Below are 19822 nucleotides of genomic sequence, written 5' to 3'. Positions count from 1 at the left end.
AGGCGTTGAGGAGAGGACAGCCCCTTTCATACAAGGAATAATTCCTGTTCATTTTAAGTTTTAATGTCGCTCCTTACTTTCAGTTAAAAAAACTTGTTTTTTTATTTAATTTTTGAACGTTTTTGAATTAATGCAGGTTTTTATTTTGGCCCACTGTAAATGAATAATTAAAAAGAAATTTGCACAGTAATTGTCCTTTTATTTGCCTAAATTGCTTTCTCGAACGTTGGTTAATTCTATTTACTAACATTTTTATTAGGAATAAATATACGTCCCTTAAGTAAGAAACTTCTTTATCCGTCTATTTTGATAATGCATATTAGTGTAGTCACCCCTAGTCAATTCCTCGCTCTTTATGTTGAAGTTTGAATTTTGTTCCTATTCTTTAAAAATGACCCCTTAATCACAAAGGCCGTTAATTAAAATATATAGCTCTTATGATAGCACTAAAAAATCTTTGGTTTAAAGAGCGAGGTATTGACTAGGTGGCGAACCCAATCATATACGTAATAATTTCTGTTCGTTTTAAGTTTTGATGTTGCTCCTTACTTTCAGTTGAATTTTTTTTTTAATTCAATTTCTGATCGTTTTTTTAAATAATGCTGGGGAAATCCGGCGCCCTCTTTATACCAATGTCCCTTCCCCATGAAAACTTCCTCCATAGAAAGATCCTCCCATATAACCCCCGACCCAACCCAACCCCCACACAACCACAATAAAATATCCCTTGAAAACGTCTGTATTCTTCCCAATAACCAATAAGCCTACTATATGTAAACATTGGGTAAAGTTCATAACTTTCAGCCCTTCCCCCAAGGACTTTGGGGGATTAAGTCATTCTAAAAGACATAGTTATTATATTTTCGTCCATGCTGAACAAAATGGCTATCTAAAAATTTTGATCGGGTGACTTTGGGGAAAAAATGAGCATGGGAGGGGGCCTAGTTGCCCTCCATGTTTTGGTCATTTAAAAAGGGCACTAGAACTTTTAATTTCCGTTCGAATGAGCCCTCCCACGTTATTCTAGGACCACTGGGTTGATACAATCACCCCTGGAAAAAAAAAAATAAAACAAACACGCATACGGTGAATCTGATGGTGTGATTTTTTATCTAGGCTCTACAGCTTTTAGGGGGTGCTTCCCCCTTTTTTCGAAAATCAGGCAAATAATCTCAGGCACGTAACTTTTGATGGGTAGGACTAAACTTGATGAAACTTATATATTTAAAATCAGCATTAAAATCTGATTCTTTTGATGTATCTATTGGTATCAAAATTTCGTTTTTAGAGTTTCGGTTACCATTGAGCTGCGTAGCCCCTGACCTTTAGTTTATTATCACAAACTATTTGATAATCTTTGTTTTGCAAAGAAAATAAAAACAAAACCCTAACCGTGTTAGCATAAGGTAGCCCTTGCATTATCTGGGGCATAAAAATAAAAAAAAATTATAAAAAAAAAAAATATAAAAAATAAATAAAAAAAAAAAAAAAAAAGCTGTTCAAATTCCAAACGCATTCCCTTTACACTAATTGTACTGTAGGAAACACCTTTTAATTTTGGATCGAGCGTTCTTCCTTAGTTTGATTGAGATAGGTCATATTTGTGCCTTGAGGAATACTTCGAAACTGTAATTTTATATGTAATTTAAAATAAGATAATCTAAAGAAAACTTCTAATTCAGAAAAGATTTTCGGGTCACAAAAGACACTATTTGTCTGACCAGTTAGGATGAGTTGTCTTTTTCATTAAAGAAGTACTCTTACCAAACAGGTTTTATATCATTAACTTTCAACCTTAAAAGTAATGAACTTTGAAGGAATATATCAAGCATAAATGTGGCACCACCAGCAACTTTACACCTTATAATATAGGCAACAAATCTGATAGTTAACTACATTAAAGTCTTACTACATAGATGCAATCATCCAAGTTTATGGTGGAGAAGGAAGACTTATTCGAACCAATAGAATTCCCAGCCCCCCTTTTTTTTGAAGGTTTTTGCAGCAAAATTTGTCCCTACAATCATTTCTAAGACAAGGCCATTCAATCATTTCACTAAGATACAAAAACATCAAACTTACAAATTAGAAACAGAGCACAAACGCAAACCCTTGACTGGGTTCCTTCTATGCAAATATCCCATACAAATGCCCAGACAGAAACAGATGCTCGAGTACTTACTTTGTTTACACAAAACCATCTCAAAAACACTGAATCTGAACTAACTCTTGTTTTGCCTAAAGAATTGAATTCTTAAAATGAAACAATTCTGAGGAGCAAAAGCCACATTTCAATGTCTACATTCGACAGAAGGGCAAGATAAGTCAAACTAGTCAAACTTGGTAGATTAGTAAAACTAGTGAACAATAAAATGATTCTCGACTTCTTAATTTTTGCTTATATTTTAGATATTTCTAACTGTTATCCAATGTCCTCTTGATCTTACTCGCTCAAATAGCGTCCGAACCCTACCCTGTACGTTTCCCTAGGAAGATTGTGTAGAACAGTTTTTTAAAGATGAGCGTAACAAGAGGGTTGGGGCTACACCCCCCCCCCCCCACACACACACTCAATCTAAAAAAGATATTTCAATACTTGTTCATTAAGGGAGAACTACGCCAAATCGGAGGGAGTATGATCAGAAAAGGCTTCTATCATTACTTTGTTTTTAACTCTTTCTGGTTGACCTGACGCTATCTATAAGAAGGAAATTAGGATAATTCACCCAGGTCGAAAAGTTCAATTATTACGTTATTTACTCATTTCACTTCAATGATAATTTTAATTTCCCGAAATCTGTATTAAACGTAATGATTTACATAAAAAAAAATCTCGCATATAGCGTTGATATTATCTTTTCACAACATTACCAGCTTTCGCAATTTTTGTTCCTGTTTAGATATTGAAAATTTAATTGAATGTTTCAACTAATTATACAGTTTTTTTTCCTCTTGTGTTCAATTTGTACTTCTTTGATGGGAAATAAAATAGAAACGTTATAAACAGTTTTAATTTCCTGAAATCTGTATTAAACGTAAAGATTTACATAAAAAAAAATCTCGCATATAGCGTTGATATTATCTTTTCACAACATTACCAGCTTTCGCAATTTTTGTTCCTGTTTAGATATTGAAAATTTAATTGAATGTTTCAACTAATTATACAGTTTTTTTTCCTCTTGTGTTCAATTTGTACTTCTTTGATGGGAAATAAAATAGAAACGTTATAAACAGTTTTAATTTCCTGAAATCTGTATTAAACGTAAAGATTTACATAAAAAAAAACTCGCATGCCGTGTTGATATTAGCCTTTCACAGCATTGTCAGCTTTTGTCATTTTGTTTCTTTTTAGGTATTGAAAATTCAATTGAATATTTCAACTAATTATACAATTGTTATCCTCTTGTGTTTAATTTACACTTCTTTGATGGGAAATAAAACTATACGTCAGGTATATTCGAATCATGTTTTAAATTACCATTTAACTAACATACATCCTCTAACGGACTGATATTTTTTTCCCCTGAAGTTGACATCTAATGACCGATAATGAGCAGATTTATTTTTCAGTTGACTGTATTGAAAACAACAAATTTTTACTCATCTTTTAAGTTTTTCTGTACGACGGAGAGGCAATAGAGTTATATTCTAAATGTTCTCTTTCGTCCAACACAAAAATAAATGAAACCCCTCATATAAAAGTCTAACCTGCCGCGTTGTACACCCGTACTTTCCTAGCCTAGCCGTCAGGAACTAGCATCACGATTGTGACGGACACACTGTTTAAAGCAATGAAACCCAAATAACTTAATGGGATCCCTCTGATGAACCGAATTTCATTGTTTCCTTTTGTTTTATTTACAACTTAGTTATATTTTGTCAAACAAATGTTACTTTGCATGGCCTTACCTTACTTGCATTTGCATCAAGACCATGCATTTTCGCACCTGGCATCTGAAATTCGGATGCTAAGTGGGAATTTACTTTGCTTGCTCTAGTACTATTGTGTTGGTTTTTAGTTACTGGATTTCCAAATCAAGTGACGGTGCTCCTCCATTCGCACACTAATTTGTTAAGAGTATTCCAAAACGTGAGCCCTAACTGTGGTAGGTGCCAAGAATTTACCTCTAGGTAAAAATAGTGGAAAGAACCGAGGCCGGGATTCCCCACAAAACAAGACATTCCCTTCTACATAAAAGAAAGCTCTAAGCAATTGAAGTTTAAGGGTTTATCAACTATAATACACCTAAATAAGACTATTTGTATTAAAGAAATTTAGTTGAACTAATATTGTGAGCTATCAAAGGCTTCAGGTTCTTTTGAGATAGGTTATCTGATCATAAATTTCATATTTAAAGGATTTAAGTACAAAATAACAACTATTGGATAGAGAAGAGTAAAAAAGAAAGAGAAAAACGGACGCTATTGAATATACAAGAAAACTACTTAGATCTAATTCAAGATCCTTTTCTACCACCAAAACTGAAAGAGCACATGTTTTATTAAGTTCGAAATATACTCAATACTGAGGAAGGGAAAGAAGAATGTAAAGAGAAAGAATATTCAGGTTTTCCAGTTTCTACAATTAGTGCCATGGGGAGGACAACATTCATCACGTGAATGTAACCTACAGGCAAGCAGAAGGATATACAAGTACCTTGAAACTTATCTAAAGGTCACAAAAAATCTTTTAGAAAGCTGCATCATTGATTAAGAGGTTCTCATCAAGCATAGTAAGATGGGATGAATAGGGATATCAGGTCAATGGCACTGATATTGCTGCTTTGAATAGTGCAAGTGAGCCGCAATCAAGGACGAGGGACTTTTGAGAAAATACTAGCTATATCGGAAAAGATAAACCGAGTGGAAGATATGAAGGTCTGTAGAAATCTAAAGGTTAAATATTACTGTGAAGATAGCCCATACAAGGTTAAGTCTAAGTTAGACCAAAACTTTTGGTATATATTGTCTATGCATACATTTTGTGCTTATTGCACAATGTAAAGTAGGTTTCTGTAACTATTTGCTCAACTTTTTTCAACTGTGACTTTTTTTTTCTTTTTTTTTATGCGTAGTGGCCTTTCATGTTTACTAGTTCATTGTCTACTATATACCGAAAGAAAATTAGCAGTTGAATTGTTTTAAAGATTATGGAGGTTTATTAGAAGCGGTAAGACATGGAAAGTTTAATTTATATTAACAAGGGAGATTATAAAAATATTACTGTACCGAGCGGAGGATTAGTCTTAGTCAATTGCGATTATTTCTGTGAGAGCAAATGATGAAAAAGATACAACGTCGAAAAGCAGAAAAGACAGATATCGCATGTCTTCTGGATAAATAAAAATTCGTATGAAGATAGGAATATACTCATAGCCAATTCCTTGTAGGTGTCAACCAGAAACGTTCGGCCTGACTGTCTTAAAATCAATATCTATTTTTCTCAATTTTTTTTTAGCTATCTAGTGAACTCAAGAATTTTGTTCAGATTACAGATGCATAAAGACAGTTAACAAAGGCAGACGCACATGCTGATGTACCTGTTGTTTGGCCAGTTCCTTTTGAAGCACAATAATCTTCCTATAAGCATGAGCCAAAAGCATATTCTGCTCTTCATCTGTGAGCTTGGCACCCTTGGTGTTTGGAGATACTTCAGGTAGAATGCTGGATAGCTCGAGCTAAACAAAAGAAAATAAAAAATTGCATCTATAGATAGATGTATACAATATCTACCAACAAGCACAAACAACCTACAACAGACAAGCAAGGTTTTTATCCGTAGAAAAACGATAGAGCTCGGAATACCGTTGAAAAAAAAAAAAGAAAAAAAAAGTCTAATTTAAATTCACGTCATTTGCATCCCTTACTGACATACACGCGAGTAAATGTTATTATTTTCTCCGACTTTAAAGTTGAATTCAGATAAAAATGTCTGATCGACCACAATAACTTCTGAAAGTGTTCGCTGAGTTGTAAGAATAGATTTATGCTAGAACTAACCCTGTTTTTAACCAGATTTGTAACACTAATTAGAAAAATTTTGAACCTGGGTTATTGCCCTAAACTATAATCTAAACTTAATGCTTCTTGACAAATACTACTGACTGCTCCCAAAACTCATAAATTAATATTTTGACTGCCTGGAAAATTACAGATACTCATTTATTTCCATGTTTTGGACAAAAAAGAGTCAAATATTTGATTACATGACTGTCGATAATTACATTTAGAAGCATATACGAGCATTACAAAAATAAAAAATTCACATTTGGAAAAAAAGAGTCGCTTAAAAAATCGTCAAGTCCATATTTGAACGACTATTCAGTCGCTCATCAGCCTATGGTACGCATTCGTCGTCACATTAACTTCCCTAAAATCAGAAATTTTAAAGAATAAATCAAGCAAAACAAGATTTCAAATTCTTAAGGTAAAAGCACAAATACTTAAAAATCAGGTGAATTGGAGACGTTTTCTTTGAAACTGCTTTGGGAATCATCAAATGGTTAATTTATGAGTTTTTACGGATGAAGCACAGTCAACTTTAACTAATCATTATTGCTTATTAATGTTTACGATTCGACGTCCTCAGTGTTAAGAAAAACTAAAAACGAAAAAAAAAAAACAAATCTAACCGAAGAAATCTAAAGGAAAAAACAAAACAAATCCAACGTTTTTATTTTTTCTTAGCACTGAGGACGACTCGGCCGAGGATTTTCACTTTATATAGTTCCACTGGCTGACACTACCCTCGATTATAATTATTTGATGCCTCTGACAAGCTGTATAGCCTGCATTAACTATTTTAGTTTTTTCCTTAAATAATTTAAACATACGTACTATTTTACGGGGTTGCCATGGGCCGAATATTATAATCAAATAATATTTTAAAGGACTACTTTAAAGACAAAATCAGGTAACTCATATTTGTTTTCAGTTAAATAATTTTTTTTGACAGGCCTAGATTCAGGACGGTGATGCTGATTAATAAAATTAGATATTTGTAAATGTTTTGTATTTGTCAAATAAATTGAACATGCCACCTGAGTAATTTTATGCAGCGCTCTCTATACGTCTTTTTTAAATATAAATTAAAAGATCGTTGGGCTGCATCCAAAAAATTAAAGTTATCCATAGACGAAAAAGATATGAAGCTTGAAAAACTCGACTGCTATGTTAACTTACCGTCGAATTGGTAATACTAAGGTACTTTTTTTTTCAGACAATTCTTGTTTTATCTGGTGCCGGCTTATACAAAGGACTGCATTTGTGCAACTACAATATCGAGGTGTCTTTCATTAAAAATTAAATTGCATTATGGAACTAGTTGAGAAGAAGTGATCAAATCTTTCAGCTACACCCTCGAAAATAATGGCGGTTGGAATACTCATTATGTTGTTCCTATTTAATATTTTAACATTAAGTTAAAATAGCAGTCGATTTTTCAACTTTCATATCTTTTTCGTCTATGGATAACTATTTTTTTTATGTAGCACAACGATCCTTTAATTTATATTTAAAAAGACGTATAGAGAGCGCTGTAGGAAATTACTCAGGTGGCATATTCAATTTATCTGACAAATACAAAACATTTAAAAACACCTAATTTTATTTATCAGCATCACCGTCCTGAAAATAAAAAAAAACAATTTGCTTTCATTGAACATGCCAAATTTGTACCATTTTACAGGAAAAGAGTCTGCTTTTCCTGTAACACAGTGTTTACTACTGAGTGTCTGCTGAAAAGGGTGCTGCAGAAAAATAGGCCATGAAAAGAACAATGACTTGAGAATGTGGGTCATAATGCTATACAACAATACGGATCAAAGTAAAAATAAAAAATAAAAAATAAAAAATAAAAAAAATCGAAGATTCTCTTTTTTACTTTTTTTTATTCCTCTTTTTCTTGTGCTGAGGAGCCTTGCTGAGTGTGGATACAGAATTTTGATTCATTTTTCTTCTTTGATCTTAACTAGCCTTGAAGTCCGGTTTCGCACTCGTTTAATGTTTTTATTTTAAAAACTGTGTCATGGTTGTCAGCTACACTTAAGATCTTCATAAAGGTCCAATTTTTATGTTAATAGGATCCGGGTAATAAATTTGCATTTCCTACCCTATAATGCCTTCCTTAAAAGTGACGTTATTATTCCCTCTCACACGGACAACAGATGTGCATTTTTATAAGATTTATGGTCTAATTCTGAGTTGTATACTTAGTTACAGCAAAAGAAAATGTAATTTTTCCTTCAACCACTGTAGTAAATATTTCGAATAAATTTGAACTAAAGAAAAGAAAGCTGAAAATGAGATAAGATACCCGTAATTCATCTCTTGCTTTGTCAATCAAATCCCTGTACTCTTCCATTATTTTGGCATCTGCTTGTGCCTGCTGAACTTTAGCCCGAGCTGACTCCAATTTATAAAGCGACCTAGCTGCCACCTCATCCGCCATAATTAGATCTGGTGTTTTGATCAAAAGACGATTCTTCACTCCACTCGCAACCTTCTCCTTTAGATGGGCAACCAATTCCCTGTGAAAACAAAAAGTAAAACCCTATTTTCTCGTACTAGGTTTTATCCTTGTATGGTCTACCAGACAAATACATTAAAGTGTTTAGTGCTATGTTCGAGATTAACACTGCTGCGGTTAAGGTAGGAAATTAGGTTAGCAGCTGGTTTCGTATTAAATCAGGAGTTAAGCAGGGCTGTGTTCTATCCCCCTTAATATGGATCATTCTGATGGAATTTGTCTTAAGGAGCACAGAAAAGACAATGGGAAACCACGGAATCAAATGGGGAGGAAAAAGTCTTCTGGACTTAGATTATGCTGATGATTTAAGCATCCTAGATGAAAGTTTGAGCAAAATGAATGAAGTTTTAGAGGTTTTGTGAGTTCAGGGTGCTAGTATTGGTTTGAAAATTAATGTTAGGAAGACTAAGTCACTAAGGCTAGGAATAAGTGAAGATGAAAAGGTGACGTTGGGTAATGAAAAGATTGATCAGGTGGGCAGCTTCACTTACCTTGGTAGTATTATTAGTAAAGATGGTGGGAGCAGTGAAGATGTTAAAAATAGAATAGCCAAGGATCAGGGTGTTTTTTCAAAGTTAAAAAAAGTCTGGAAGAATAGGAAGATAAGTCTGCAAACCAAGATTAGAATTATTAGAAGCTACAGTGATGACAGTGGTCAAATAAGTCTCTGAAGCGTTGACGCTCCGAAAAGCGGGTGAAGATTTGCTAGATGTTTTCCAAAAAAATTGCTTAAGGATTGTTCCGGGTACCCGGCTGACCGACCGTATTTCAAACAATAGGCTATACGAAAAATGTGGTTCAATACCGCTTTCTAGGTCTATAATGAAAGAAAGGTTGAGGTGGTTAGGGCATGTTGTGCGGATGAAGGATGACAGATTACCGAAGATTGTTCTTTTCGGCCAACCATCTAGGGTTAACCGGAAAGCAGGTCGTCCCCGTCTGGGGTGGGAGGACGTCATAAAGAAAGATTTAAAGGAAATGGGAACTTCGTGGGCGGGTGTAAAAAGGGAGGCTTTGAATAGATTGGGGTGGAGGAGGAGCGTGCGTAGCTGTGTTGGCAACAGGCGGCTTGGTGCTGCGATGAGTTGTTAGTAGTAGTAGTAGTAGTAGCATACTAACTGCACTTTCACTGTCCTCTCGGTCTTGTCCAAAAAGAATGGGAAGCTTGTAAGAGTTAGATGTTCGGCAATTTAACACAGAAAGATACGAGTTAAAAACCACAAGCGCCCCTTATAGTGTGGCGCCGGTTTAATTTGCAATGTCATAGAACTAGAGCTGAAATTTCTGTGTAATCGAGAATTAATCAGCATTATATCGTTTTCAGAATCACTTAAAGTAAGAATCTAGTCTGCACAAGGTAGGCCGGGATGACATTGGGAAAACAATGATAGGTTGGGCCGCTTAGTTCACTTTAAGATAGTAGGGATATAGAGAACAGAGTTCTAGTTTGTACCTGCATCTTAAAGTACCTGAAAATACAGTTATGCAGTAATTTCGGGTCAAACAGTCGGCCATTGTTAGATGGCATTCGTGGGTATTTTTTCGGACAATAGTTCCCGTTTCCACTCTTAAAATTTCCCCATACTTATTTGTCTGGTCATTCATCTAGTCTATTCAAATAAGTTAAGCGAGCCAACAGAATCGATGAATAGTGCCATTAAGGAAAACAAACATTTAAAATTTCACAACTGGACAAGGACAAAGCACACACCAAACACCATATATAACACATACACACACACCACGCATCATACACCACAGACCACACACCAAACACTACGCACCCCACATCTAATAGCCAGGTCAGATAATTTTGCAGCTGTGAAGTTCACAGAAAAGTATAAAAAATAAACTACCCAAGCATGAATATACTGCCAGACCAGGCAATAAGACAGCGATGAGAAGTTGAAAGCACTTGAACGCACTGAGAAAACGGTCTAAAAACACCTTAGGCTTTCAAATTAAATTATACATGACATTCACTCGACCAGCGCCTTGATTGTCGATACACTTGCAGGTTGATTTATGTTCTACGGCAATATTTTTACAGCCGATCGGTCATAATTTGTTTTATTTATCCTTTCTATGAGTTCTTTTTCTGTTCATCTGACAAGACTGGATAGAGATGATGAAAATCAGGACGGTGCTGGAAACGTGATGAATAGTTTGTTCGTGAAAAGCACGCACACAAAAACGGATCATAGTTGGTACAACAAAACAGGGCATACCAGCCACGAATGTTTTTTCTCTTTTCTTTTGCAATTCAATACTGAAACGTGCTTAAGCCTTCCTGAATTTATTTCTTTTTTAATGTATTTGATTTGAAAAAATTTGCTTTCTTTGAAAAACAAAAAACCTCTAGGAAAACATCTCAAAATAAACCGCACGAATAGAAATCATGCCCACGGGGATTAAACTTCAGACAAAACAAAGGTCTAAAGCTGATATGACGATTCGAAAAATTAGTAAGTTTGTTTTTATTTTGTTTTTAATTTGAGACCTTACGTAGTTTTCAATTATTATTAGTATGGGCCTAATCATCAAACTGAGCCAGGACTAGGGCCACAAATACCCATTCCCTCAAAAGTATTCAACTAGCTTATGAAAAAAAAATTTCCTGTAAAGTTTCCGAAGGTTTAAGCGTGAAAATTAAACGAAGCTTACGCTACGGCACAAAAACAAGACATTACAAATCTTATTTAATCAGATTTCCTCTTCAAAGGCTGTATATAAATAAATAAATATATATATATATATATATATATATATATATATATATATATATATATATATATATATATATATATATATATATATATATATATATATATATTATATATATTATATATATATATATATATATATATATATATATATATATATATATATATATATATATATATATATATATATATATATATATATATATATATATATATATATATATATATATATATATAATCATATTAGACATGGCAAAATAAAATCATATTAGACATGGCAAAATAAAATCATATTAGACATGGCAAAATAAAATCATATTAGACATGGCAAAATAAAATCATATTAGACATGGCAAAATAAAATCATATTAGACATGGCAAAATAAAATCATATTAGACATGGCAAAATAAAATCATATTAGACCTGGCAAAATAAACACATACTCAAATAGTGAAAATCCAACCTGGCTTCCTGCAATTTGGTCTCGGCATTTCTAACGGCATCCAGTTTAGCATAGGCCGCGTCAGATATATATATATATATATATATATATATATATATATATATATATATATATATATATATATATATATATATATATATATATATATATATATATATATATATATATATATATATATATATATATATATATATATATATATATATATATATATATATATATATATATATATATATATATATATATATATATATATATATATATATATATATATATATATATATATATATATATATATATATATATATATATATATAATCATATTAGACATGGCAAAATAAAATCATATTAGACATGGCAAAATAAAATCATATTAGACATGGCAAAATAAAATCATATTAGACCTGGCAAAATAAACACATACTCAAATAGTGAAAATCCAACCTGGCTTCCTGCAATTTGGTCTCGGCATTTCTAACGGCATCCAGTTTAGCATAGGCCGCGTCAGCTACTGGCTGAAAAACTTCTTGAGATGTGACATTTGGCTCTCCACTTTTGTCTAGGGCATAATAAACCATATCTGTATGTTCTAAAATATAACGATATATATTAGAAATGTTTAGAATATACATAATATTAGCACAGCAAATTTTTCAGCCTGAAAATATGATCTAGATATGTTAAGACTTTGGTAAAATCCGCTTTCTTTCTCAGACGTGATCGTATCGAACCTATGGTCCTGTACGTACAAAACAATTCAACAGGGACAAATCCTTAGTTTATCATGTAAACAAAGGTCAATGGTATTGAGAGAAAGTAAATTTATTTTTATTAATCGTCTTTATTTTCATAATCGTAGGTTACAAACATAAATGATGTTACAGTAAAACTTTATAACGACGTTGGTTGCAACAGGAGTTCACTCATTACTACATCTTCAAAAGACGACATTACACGAAGACCTAGGATAAGGTTAGGTTAAATAAAGCTTCCTTGCATTACCCTAGCTTTAATTTAGGTTAGGTTCGTGGTGTTGGTCTAACTTAAATTAACTCTAAGCTATGCTTTCCCAAGTTTCTGTTAGCGTGCTTCTGACTTTTCAAGTTTCTGTTAGCGCGTTTCTGGCGTTTTCAAGTTCATGGTTTGAGATGTTTAGTTTGGTATTTCATAGTTTGACTAAAATGATTTCTATTATTTAAAAAAGGAAATTAACTATTAACGACGTAAGACATAGAAAAAATTTATTACAAGATTATTTTATAAAAAGATAATATATTCAAGATCAACTTGAGAAATTATTTTTCTGGGGGTGTCTATAATTCCTTCTTTGGAACGTTGGTTATATTTCTTCCAATATGAACCTGAATATGTTTTGGTAATATAGATGCGAGAGATAATGCTTTAGTACATATTTTGCAATTATATAATTTTTCTGCACCATAAAGTCTATAATGGGCGTATAAGTCAGAGCTGTTAGAAAAGAGTAACGCACATATTTTGCAGACATAAGGCCTTTTCTCTAGTATGAACGGGGGCTTAAGGTAGAAATATTAGAAAATAATTTTTTATATATCTTGCAGGTATATGTCTTTTCCCGTAAATGAAGCCTCACATGGGTGTTTGAGCTAGAAAGATGAGAAAATGGTGTCAAACATATCTTGCATGTACATGGTTTGTCCGCAGTATGAAGTCTTATATGTTTGTATGTACTAGAGCTCTGGGAAAAGGCTTCAGTGCATATGTTGTATTTATAAGGTTTTTCTCCAGTATGAACTCTCATATGAGTAGATAGTGTATAGCTCTGTGAAACTATTTTCGTAAGAAAATTCTTTAGTGCATATCTTGCAATTGATTGACTTTTCTCTAGCATGGAGTATTCTTGGTTTGACAAAAGAGAGAATAATTTCCACTGGAATGTCATTTTTCCCGGTAGTGATGGCTGTAGCCTATATTTGACTGATAGTCATCTAATCCTGATAAATTTTCGAATGCTTCAAATTTGTTGGGTGGAGCTTCTTCTGGTTGAGCAAAATCTCGTCAGTCAATCCTTTTACCAAATTGACGTGTTAGGGACCATTATTCGTTGTAGCTTTGTTGGCCATTCCAGGTATGCTATCCAAAATTTATATTGTGAATGTACACTAGTAAATATTGAACTGAAAAAAATTCAAACTTTCCGACGTTTATATATTGCAGGTTGAAGGGGAGCGTGAAAAGGTGACCAATAGGGAGGTTTCGTCCCTTACTTTTACTGTTGTTGAGTTCTCCTGTAATATGCTGAGAAGGTTGAATTTCTTCATAATGAGTTTTAAAGGCTTTTGTGCTCTAAATGTGTGTTAGTTTAGAATGAGAAAAGTACTAGAGAGCAAGCTCCTTGAAATTCAAAGGCAAAATGATTATAATTGTTAAAATAAATTATCACGAAGTCATTACTTCCAGAATAAGGAAGGGAGAAGGTATAAGGGTGTGCACAAATCTGAATAAATTAGCTTTAGGAGCGAAATAAATAAAAAATAATTTGACAAGTATGATTGTGCGGATAAAGTAAGTTTAGGTGGGATATAACAAAAAAAAACTGGTCTGAAATCAATAAATGAAGGGTTAGACTAGTATTGAGGCATACGCAAAAACTAAGTAAACTAGATTTAGGGGAGAAATATCGAAAAAAGTGTTTGAAATTAATAAAATGAAGCCTTTTGAATAGTACGAGGCTAATAAATTGCCATAGAGGTGTAGGCAAGGCTTTATAAACTAAAGTTAGGAGTAAAATATGGAAAACAACATGTTTAAAAAATTAAAACCCTTTTTTTTAAATTGAAAAGAACGGAGTTTTGCGAATCTGAATAATGTAGGTTTAGGAAGAAAAATAAAGAGAAAAATCATTTGAATCGATAAAAGGAAAAGTTTTGGGTAGTAGGGTGTTATAGGACTGCACGCAAATGTGAAAAAACAAGGTTTAGGAGCAAAATAAAGAAAAAAGCTCTTTTGAAGTTAATAAAATGAAGACTTGGCTAGTATGGTGCTTAAAATTAACTAGAAAAAGAAAAGCCAATGAAGAAAAGTTAGTGAAAATTCACTTACGCAAAAAAAAAAAAATAAATAAATAAATAAAAATAAAATAAATAGTTCGTGAATATGAGACATATGGGCCGTCTCTTCCGGAGAGGGGGGGATGTAGAATTTTTTGTCTATGAACAGTTTTAAAGTTAACCCTATATAGTGGAAGGAGGCAAAATATGATTCCCCCAAAAACCTGGGGCCGAAAAAGCCTTACGATATAAATAAAAACTGTTAAGAAATAAAAATTATTTACGTTACAAAGAGTATATTTGGAAAATTATAAGGCTGGCCCCCAAGTCCCATTGCACTTCCTGGAAATAGGTTAGGAGGTTTTTATCCTGTAATGGTCTTAAAATTAAATAATATATAAAAATAATAAATTATCTTTTAGTAAAGCTGCGGCATATACACTCGCCCTTTTCCTTAGCAAGTAAAAGATTTGCTTAGTAGGCTTATAAAATTTTTCTTTAAAAAATAAAAATATTTTCGATTTGTCTAGAAAGTTGCAAAAATACATACAGGAGCCTACGCTAAACTGTAAGAATAAAAATTAGAAAAAACTACAAATAAGAGATAGCAAAGAGAATGGATTGGCCCAAATCTACACAGGGGGGAGGGGCATATAACCTCGCCCATTTGCAACGAAAAAAACGTAATGATAAAAATAGGCTAAACATTCTGAGAAACTAAATTATCGTCTCTAGACAAAATAAAAATATTTTGATTAATTATCTGCCCTTAGCATGTGTTGACTACATTAAATCTCTCCATGATAAAATTATAATTGAAATAGGAACATTTGCTTAATAGAGTCACAAAGCTTTTGCTTCAAAAAAGAAAAAGAAAAAACAGGAACCTACGCTAAACTCTAAGAATCAAAATTAGAAAGAGTTATAAACTAGAGATAGCCAAAGAGGATGGATGGGCCCAAACCTGTCATGGAGTAGGAGAAAGGGGCTCTACACGGGGTGGAGGGGGGTGTGTATAATCTCGCCCGTTCGCTCCGAAAAAGTGTAATAATAATATAGGCTAAGGATTCTGCGAAACCTAAGTATCGTCCCTAAAGGAAAGAATTATATTTTGGTTAATTATCTGCCCTTGGCTTGTGTTGACCACATTAAATCTCTCCATAATAAAATTATAATTGAAGTAGGAACATTTGCTTAATAGGGTTAAAAAGCTTTTCTTTAAAAAAAGAAAAGTTTTCGCTTTTGCTAGGAAGTTGCAGAAATATAGGAGCCTTCGCTAAACTGTAAGAATCAAAATTAGAGAGAATTATAAATCAGAGATAGCCAAAGAGGATGGATGGGCCCAAAACCGTCATGGAGTGGGGAAAAGAGGTTCTACAGGGGGGGGGGGGTATGATCTCGCCCATTTGCTCCGGAAAAGTGTAATAATGAGAAAAGGCTAAGGATTCTGCGAAATCAAAGTATCGTCTCTAAATAAAAGAAAAAATATTTGATTAATTATCTACCCTTAGCATGTCTGGTTTCACTGAGAATGGTTTCACTCGACTGAAACCATTCTCAGTAACATAAAAAAAAACAAAAAATAGCAACTGCGTTGGTTCGGCCACGTCAAGCGAATGGAATCGAGCCACCTCCCGAAAATCGCACTTGAAGGATATCTGCATGGCCTCCATCCACGAGGCAGACCACGAAAGCGATTGACATAGAACTTCAATTTAGACAACGTCAATTTAGCCTAGTTATCGCGTACTGCACCTGATAAGGTACAGAGCCCTTACACATGAGCTAGCAGGAAGAGTGGCCCCAAAACGTCAAACGAGGATGGTCGGGACCTAATTAATTAATTAAGTAAGTAAGTAGCATGTATTGTTCGCGTTAAATCTCTTCATGATAAATTTGTAAATGGAGTAGGAACATTTGCCAGTAAATTATGGGAAAAGAGTGACGTATGCTCCTAAGATGTTGCATTTCAGAAAACAATACGAAGGTAACCAGTCTAAAAAATTCGTAAGTAGTAAACACGCTCTGTGTGGAGGTACGTTTGGAACATTCTAGGGATGATGGTTAACATAAGATTGTTACTTAGATACAAAACCTTAGCCTCTCTTAAGGGCTACGGAATAAAATACAAAAAAAATGTCACAAATCGCGCGATATGTCCCTATTAGGTGTTGCAAGACACCCACTATCTCTCAATATCCAAAGTTCCGTTGTACGACCATTAGAAATGCCTTAAAAAAAGGTAGCGACACGAACACCACATAGCAGAAATTCGTGGAATCAAAATGCCTTGTATTATTGGGTAGTCTACTATTTTGCACCCCAAAATGAACTAAAATACCACTTCGCTGTCGCTTAATCTCTAATACTTAAAAAGGGTACTTGAACTTTCAATTACTGTCCGAGTGAGCTCTTTCCCTAAATTCTAGGGAGAATGGTTCAACACAATCATCCCTGTGAGAAAAGGAAAAACAAATAAACACACATCCGTGATCACCCTTCTCGGAAAAATACAAAATTTCTACATTTTGTAGAACATGACTTGAAACCTCTGTAAAAGGGTTTTCTGAGATGCTGAATTTAATGGCATAATTTTCATCACAATTACTCGCCTTTTTGAGGGTCTTATCTCCTTTTTAAAAAATTTGATAAATATTCTCGGGCTTGTAACCTTTAGTGGGTAATCCTAAACTTATGAACATTCCATGTTTTTAATTATTATAAAACGTTAATTCTTTTAGTGCATATATTGTTATCAAAATTTCTTTTTGAAACCTCGATTATTACTGTTAGCATAAGTTGCTCCTTACTTACAGTTGGTTACGACAAACTCTTTGACGTTCTCAGTCATACTATTTCTGTAACTGCTAGGGTCAAAAGGCCGAGCAAGGTCCGATACAAATTTATTTGGAACTCAGAAACAAATCTAATTGTTTGAATATAGGACAATTTTCAACTGTAGGAGGAACCCATTAATGGCATTAAAAGTTAACCGTCGAAGCTAGACTTCCTGATCAGGCCTAGTCTCGAATGACAACACTATCATAAAATGCCTTACGGCACCCATAGGAGCCATAAGGTCAAATGGTTTCCCTATTCAAGAAATATATTCTGGTGTATCCGTTAAAAATGATCCTTTTCTGGTATTTTCATTGGGAAAATAAAACAAAATTGACAAAAAATTGGCAAAAACGAAAAACTTTATCCATTATAATTTGAATTATACATTTGAACCACCCGCCCCTTCCTAGGTTTTATTTACATGCGGATAGATTTTAATAGCTTCAGTAACAACTTAGTTTTTATTTGATATACCAGGGGATGTTCACTAAGCCTCGGACATGAAAAAACAACGATTCTGAATTTGCAATTAAAATTTGGGAAAATTGATTTATGTGCTATACAATATATTATCAAAACTTTTAAATTATGTTCTAAATGATAATAAAGATTATATGAATGAAAAAAAATGTTAAACAATGTAAGTTTAGTCATTTACACAAACATGTAATTTTTTTGTGTAACGTTAATGTTTTAAACAAATGTTTTTAGGGGAAAAGTATGAATTCTCGGAAATTATTTTTGTATTTATATACATATATATATATATATATATATATATATATATATATATATATATATATATATATATATATATATATATATATATATATATATATATATATATATATATATATATATATATATATATATATATATATATATATATATATATGACACCCTCAACTGAGAGTGTTGGCACAATTAGTGTATTCCGCTCTCAAGTATACCATTGACATCAATTTTAGCCAAGAACTCAAAAGTTTTTAACTGTAATTCCCTCGTATTTAGAAATGCTTAAACAAATAGATATTTATAATAGCTTTTGCACGAAGATTTCTCAACAAAATCTTTGTCTCCCTAAAAAAATCATACAGCAAAACCTTGTAAGTCGTTTTGTATATTGTAAAAAAAAAATACGTCATGTAACGTAATACCTTTCGAATCAACGCTTACTAAACAGACTAAAATCCAATTCTTTAAAAAATAGAGATATTCTGGTCACTTATTACCTAATTATGGCTACCAAGTGACCGCTTATATAGTTCAAAGTGAATTACGATAGGTCTAAAAGCGATCTAGCCCTAACCATTACTGGTAAGATTGCTTGATGTCTATTAGGGTGACCCAAAAGTCATTGCATGACATGTTTGCTGATTACAAACAATATTATTCCATTTGATTGACGTCATTCTTATTTAAGGAGTGTATGGTAGTACTCTATCTAATGTTTTCAAGAAGAGGCTCTATAACAAGCCCCTATTTCTCCTATATCCCCAAGGTCAACCACGACAATTTCTACCCCCAGTAAATCTAGCCAGTCTCATTATTCCAGCCTGTCTTGCCGCGGGGGTCTTGCTGTGTTAGTCGTCTAGCTTAGCAATATTTTTTTGGGCAAACAGGTGGGGAGATCCATTTGGTCTCACCCTGAGCAAGACTATGACTTCGTGATTAGAAAGACAGCCTAATGTAGTAGTAGTAGTAGCAGTACGAAAATAGTGCCTTTAGTTACTTCAACATCCCCCTTAACATGCCCTGAAAGTTTCGACTTCATACCCTAAACTGTTTCGGGGGTAATACTGATACATAATTTTCACAACCTGAATGCATAAAGTGAGGTTTTGTTTAAGTTCGAAATCCCTTTCAACATTTCCTGAAAGTTTTACCTTATCCCCCTTGGCCTCAGTAATAGCAGTATCTGTAACAGAAACAGTAGTAGTACTAGCGATAGTATTATTACTAGCATATGCATAGGGCCTTTTTGTTAATTTAACATCCCTATTAACATGCCCTGAATGTTCAAATTTAATACTCAAGTCCCTGAGATATTGCTAATACGCCCTTTTGATAACCTGCATGCACATGACGTATTTTGATTAAGTTCAACCTCCTCTAACTGCTCCTTGAGATATTCACCTTAATATCTTAGCCCCAGTAGTAACAGTAGTAGTAGTAGTAGTAGTAGCAGTAGTAGTAGCAATAGCGATAGTAGTAGCAATATACAAATAGTGCCTTTAG

General features: G+C 33.3%; 1 protein-coding gene across 2 annotated transcripts in view; it reads right to left on the bottom strand.

Annotated features, from left to right (window-relative positions):
• Positions 1-19822, bottom strand: part of Mitofilin (inner membrane mitochondrial protein mitofilin) — a 107850-nt gene that overhangs the window by 27002 nt on the left and 61026 nt on the right. Inside the window, exons 6-8 of one of the 2 annotated variants that reach the window (XM_089090761.1) lie at positions 12159-12303; positions 8315-8528; positions 5529-5678 (exon numbers count right to left, since the gene is read on the bottom strand). In XM_089090761.1, coding sequence (XP_088946887.1) covers positions 5529-5678; positions 8315-8528; positions 12159-12303 — 509 coding nt within the window. The remainder of the gene's footprint in view (positions 1-5528; positions 5679-8314; positions 8529-12158; positions 12304-19822) is intronic. The other variant, XM_089090762.1, reaches the window with a different exon arrangement.

The sequence above is a fragment of the Artemia sp. Qi Xiang Cuo genome, chromosome 6, assembly GCF_049724085.1.
Source record: "Artemia sp. Qi Xiang Cuo chromosome 6, ASM4972408v1, whole genome shotgun sequence".
NCBI classification, from domain to species: domain Eukaryota; kingdom Metazoa; phylum Arthropoda; class Branchiopoda; order Anostraca; family Artemiidae; genus Artemia; species Artemia sp. Qi Xiang Cuo.
This window is presented reverse-complemented; position numbering and strand designations above follow the sequence as displayed.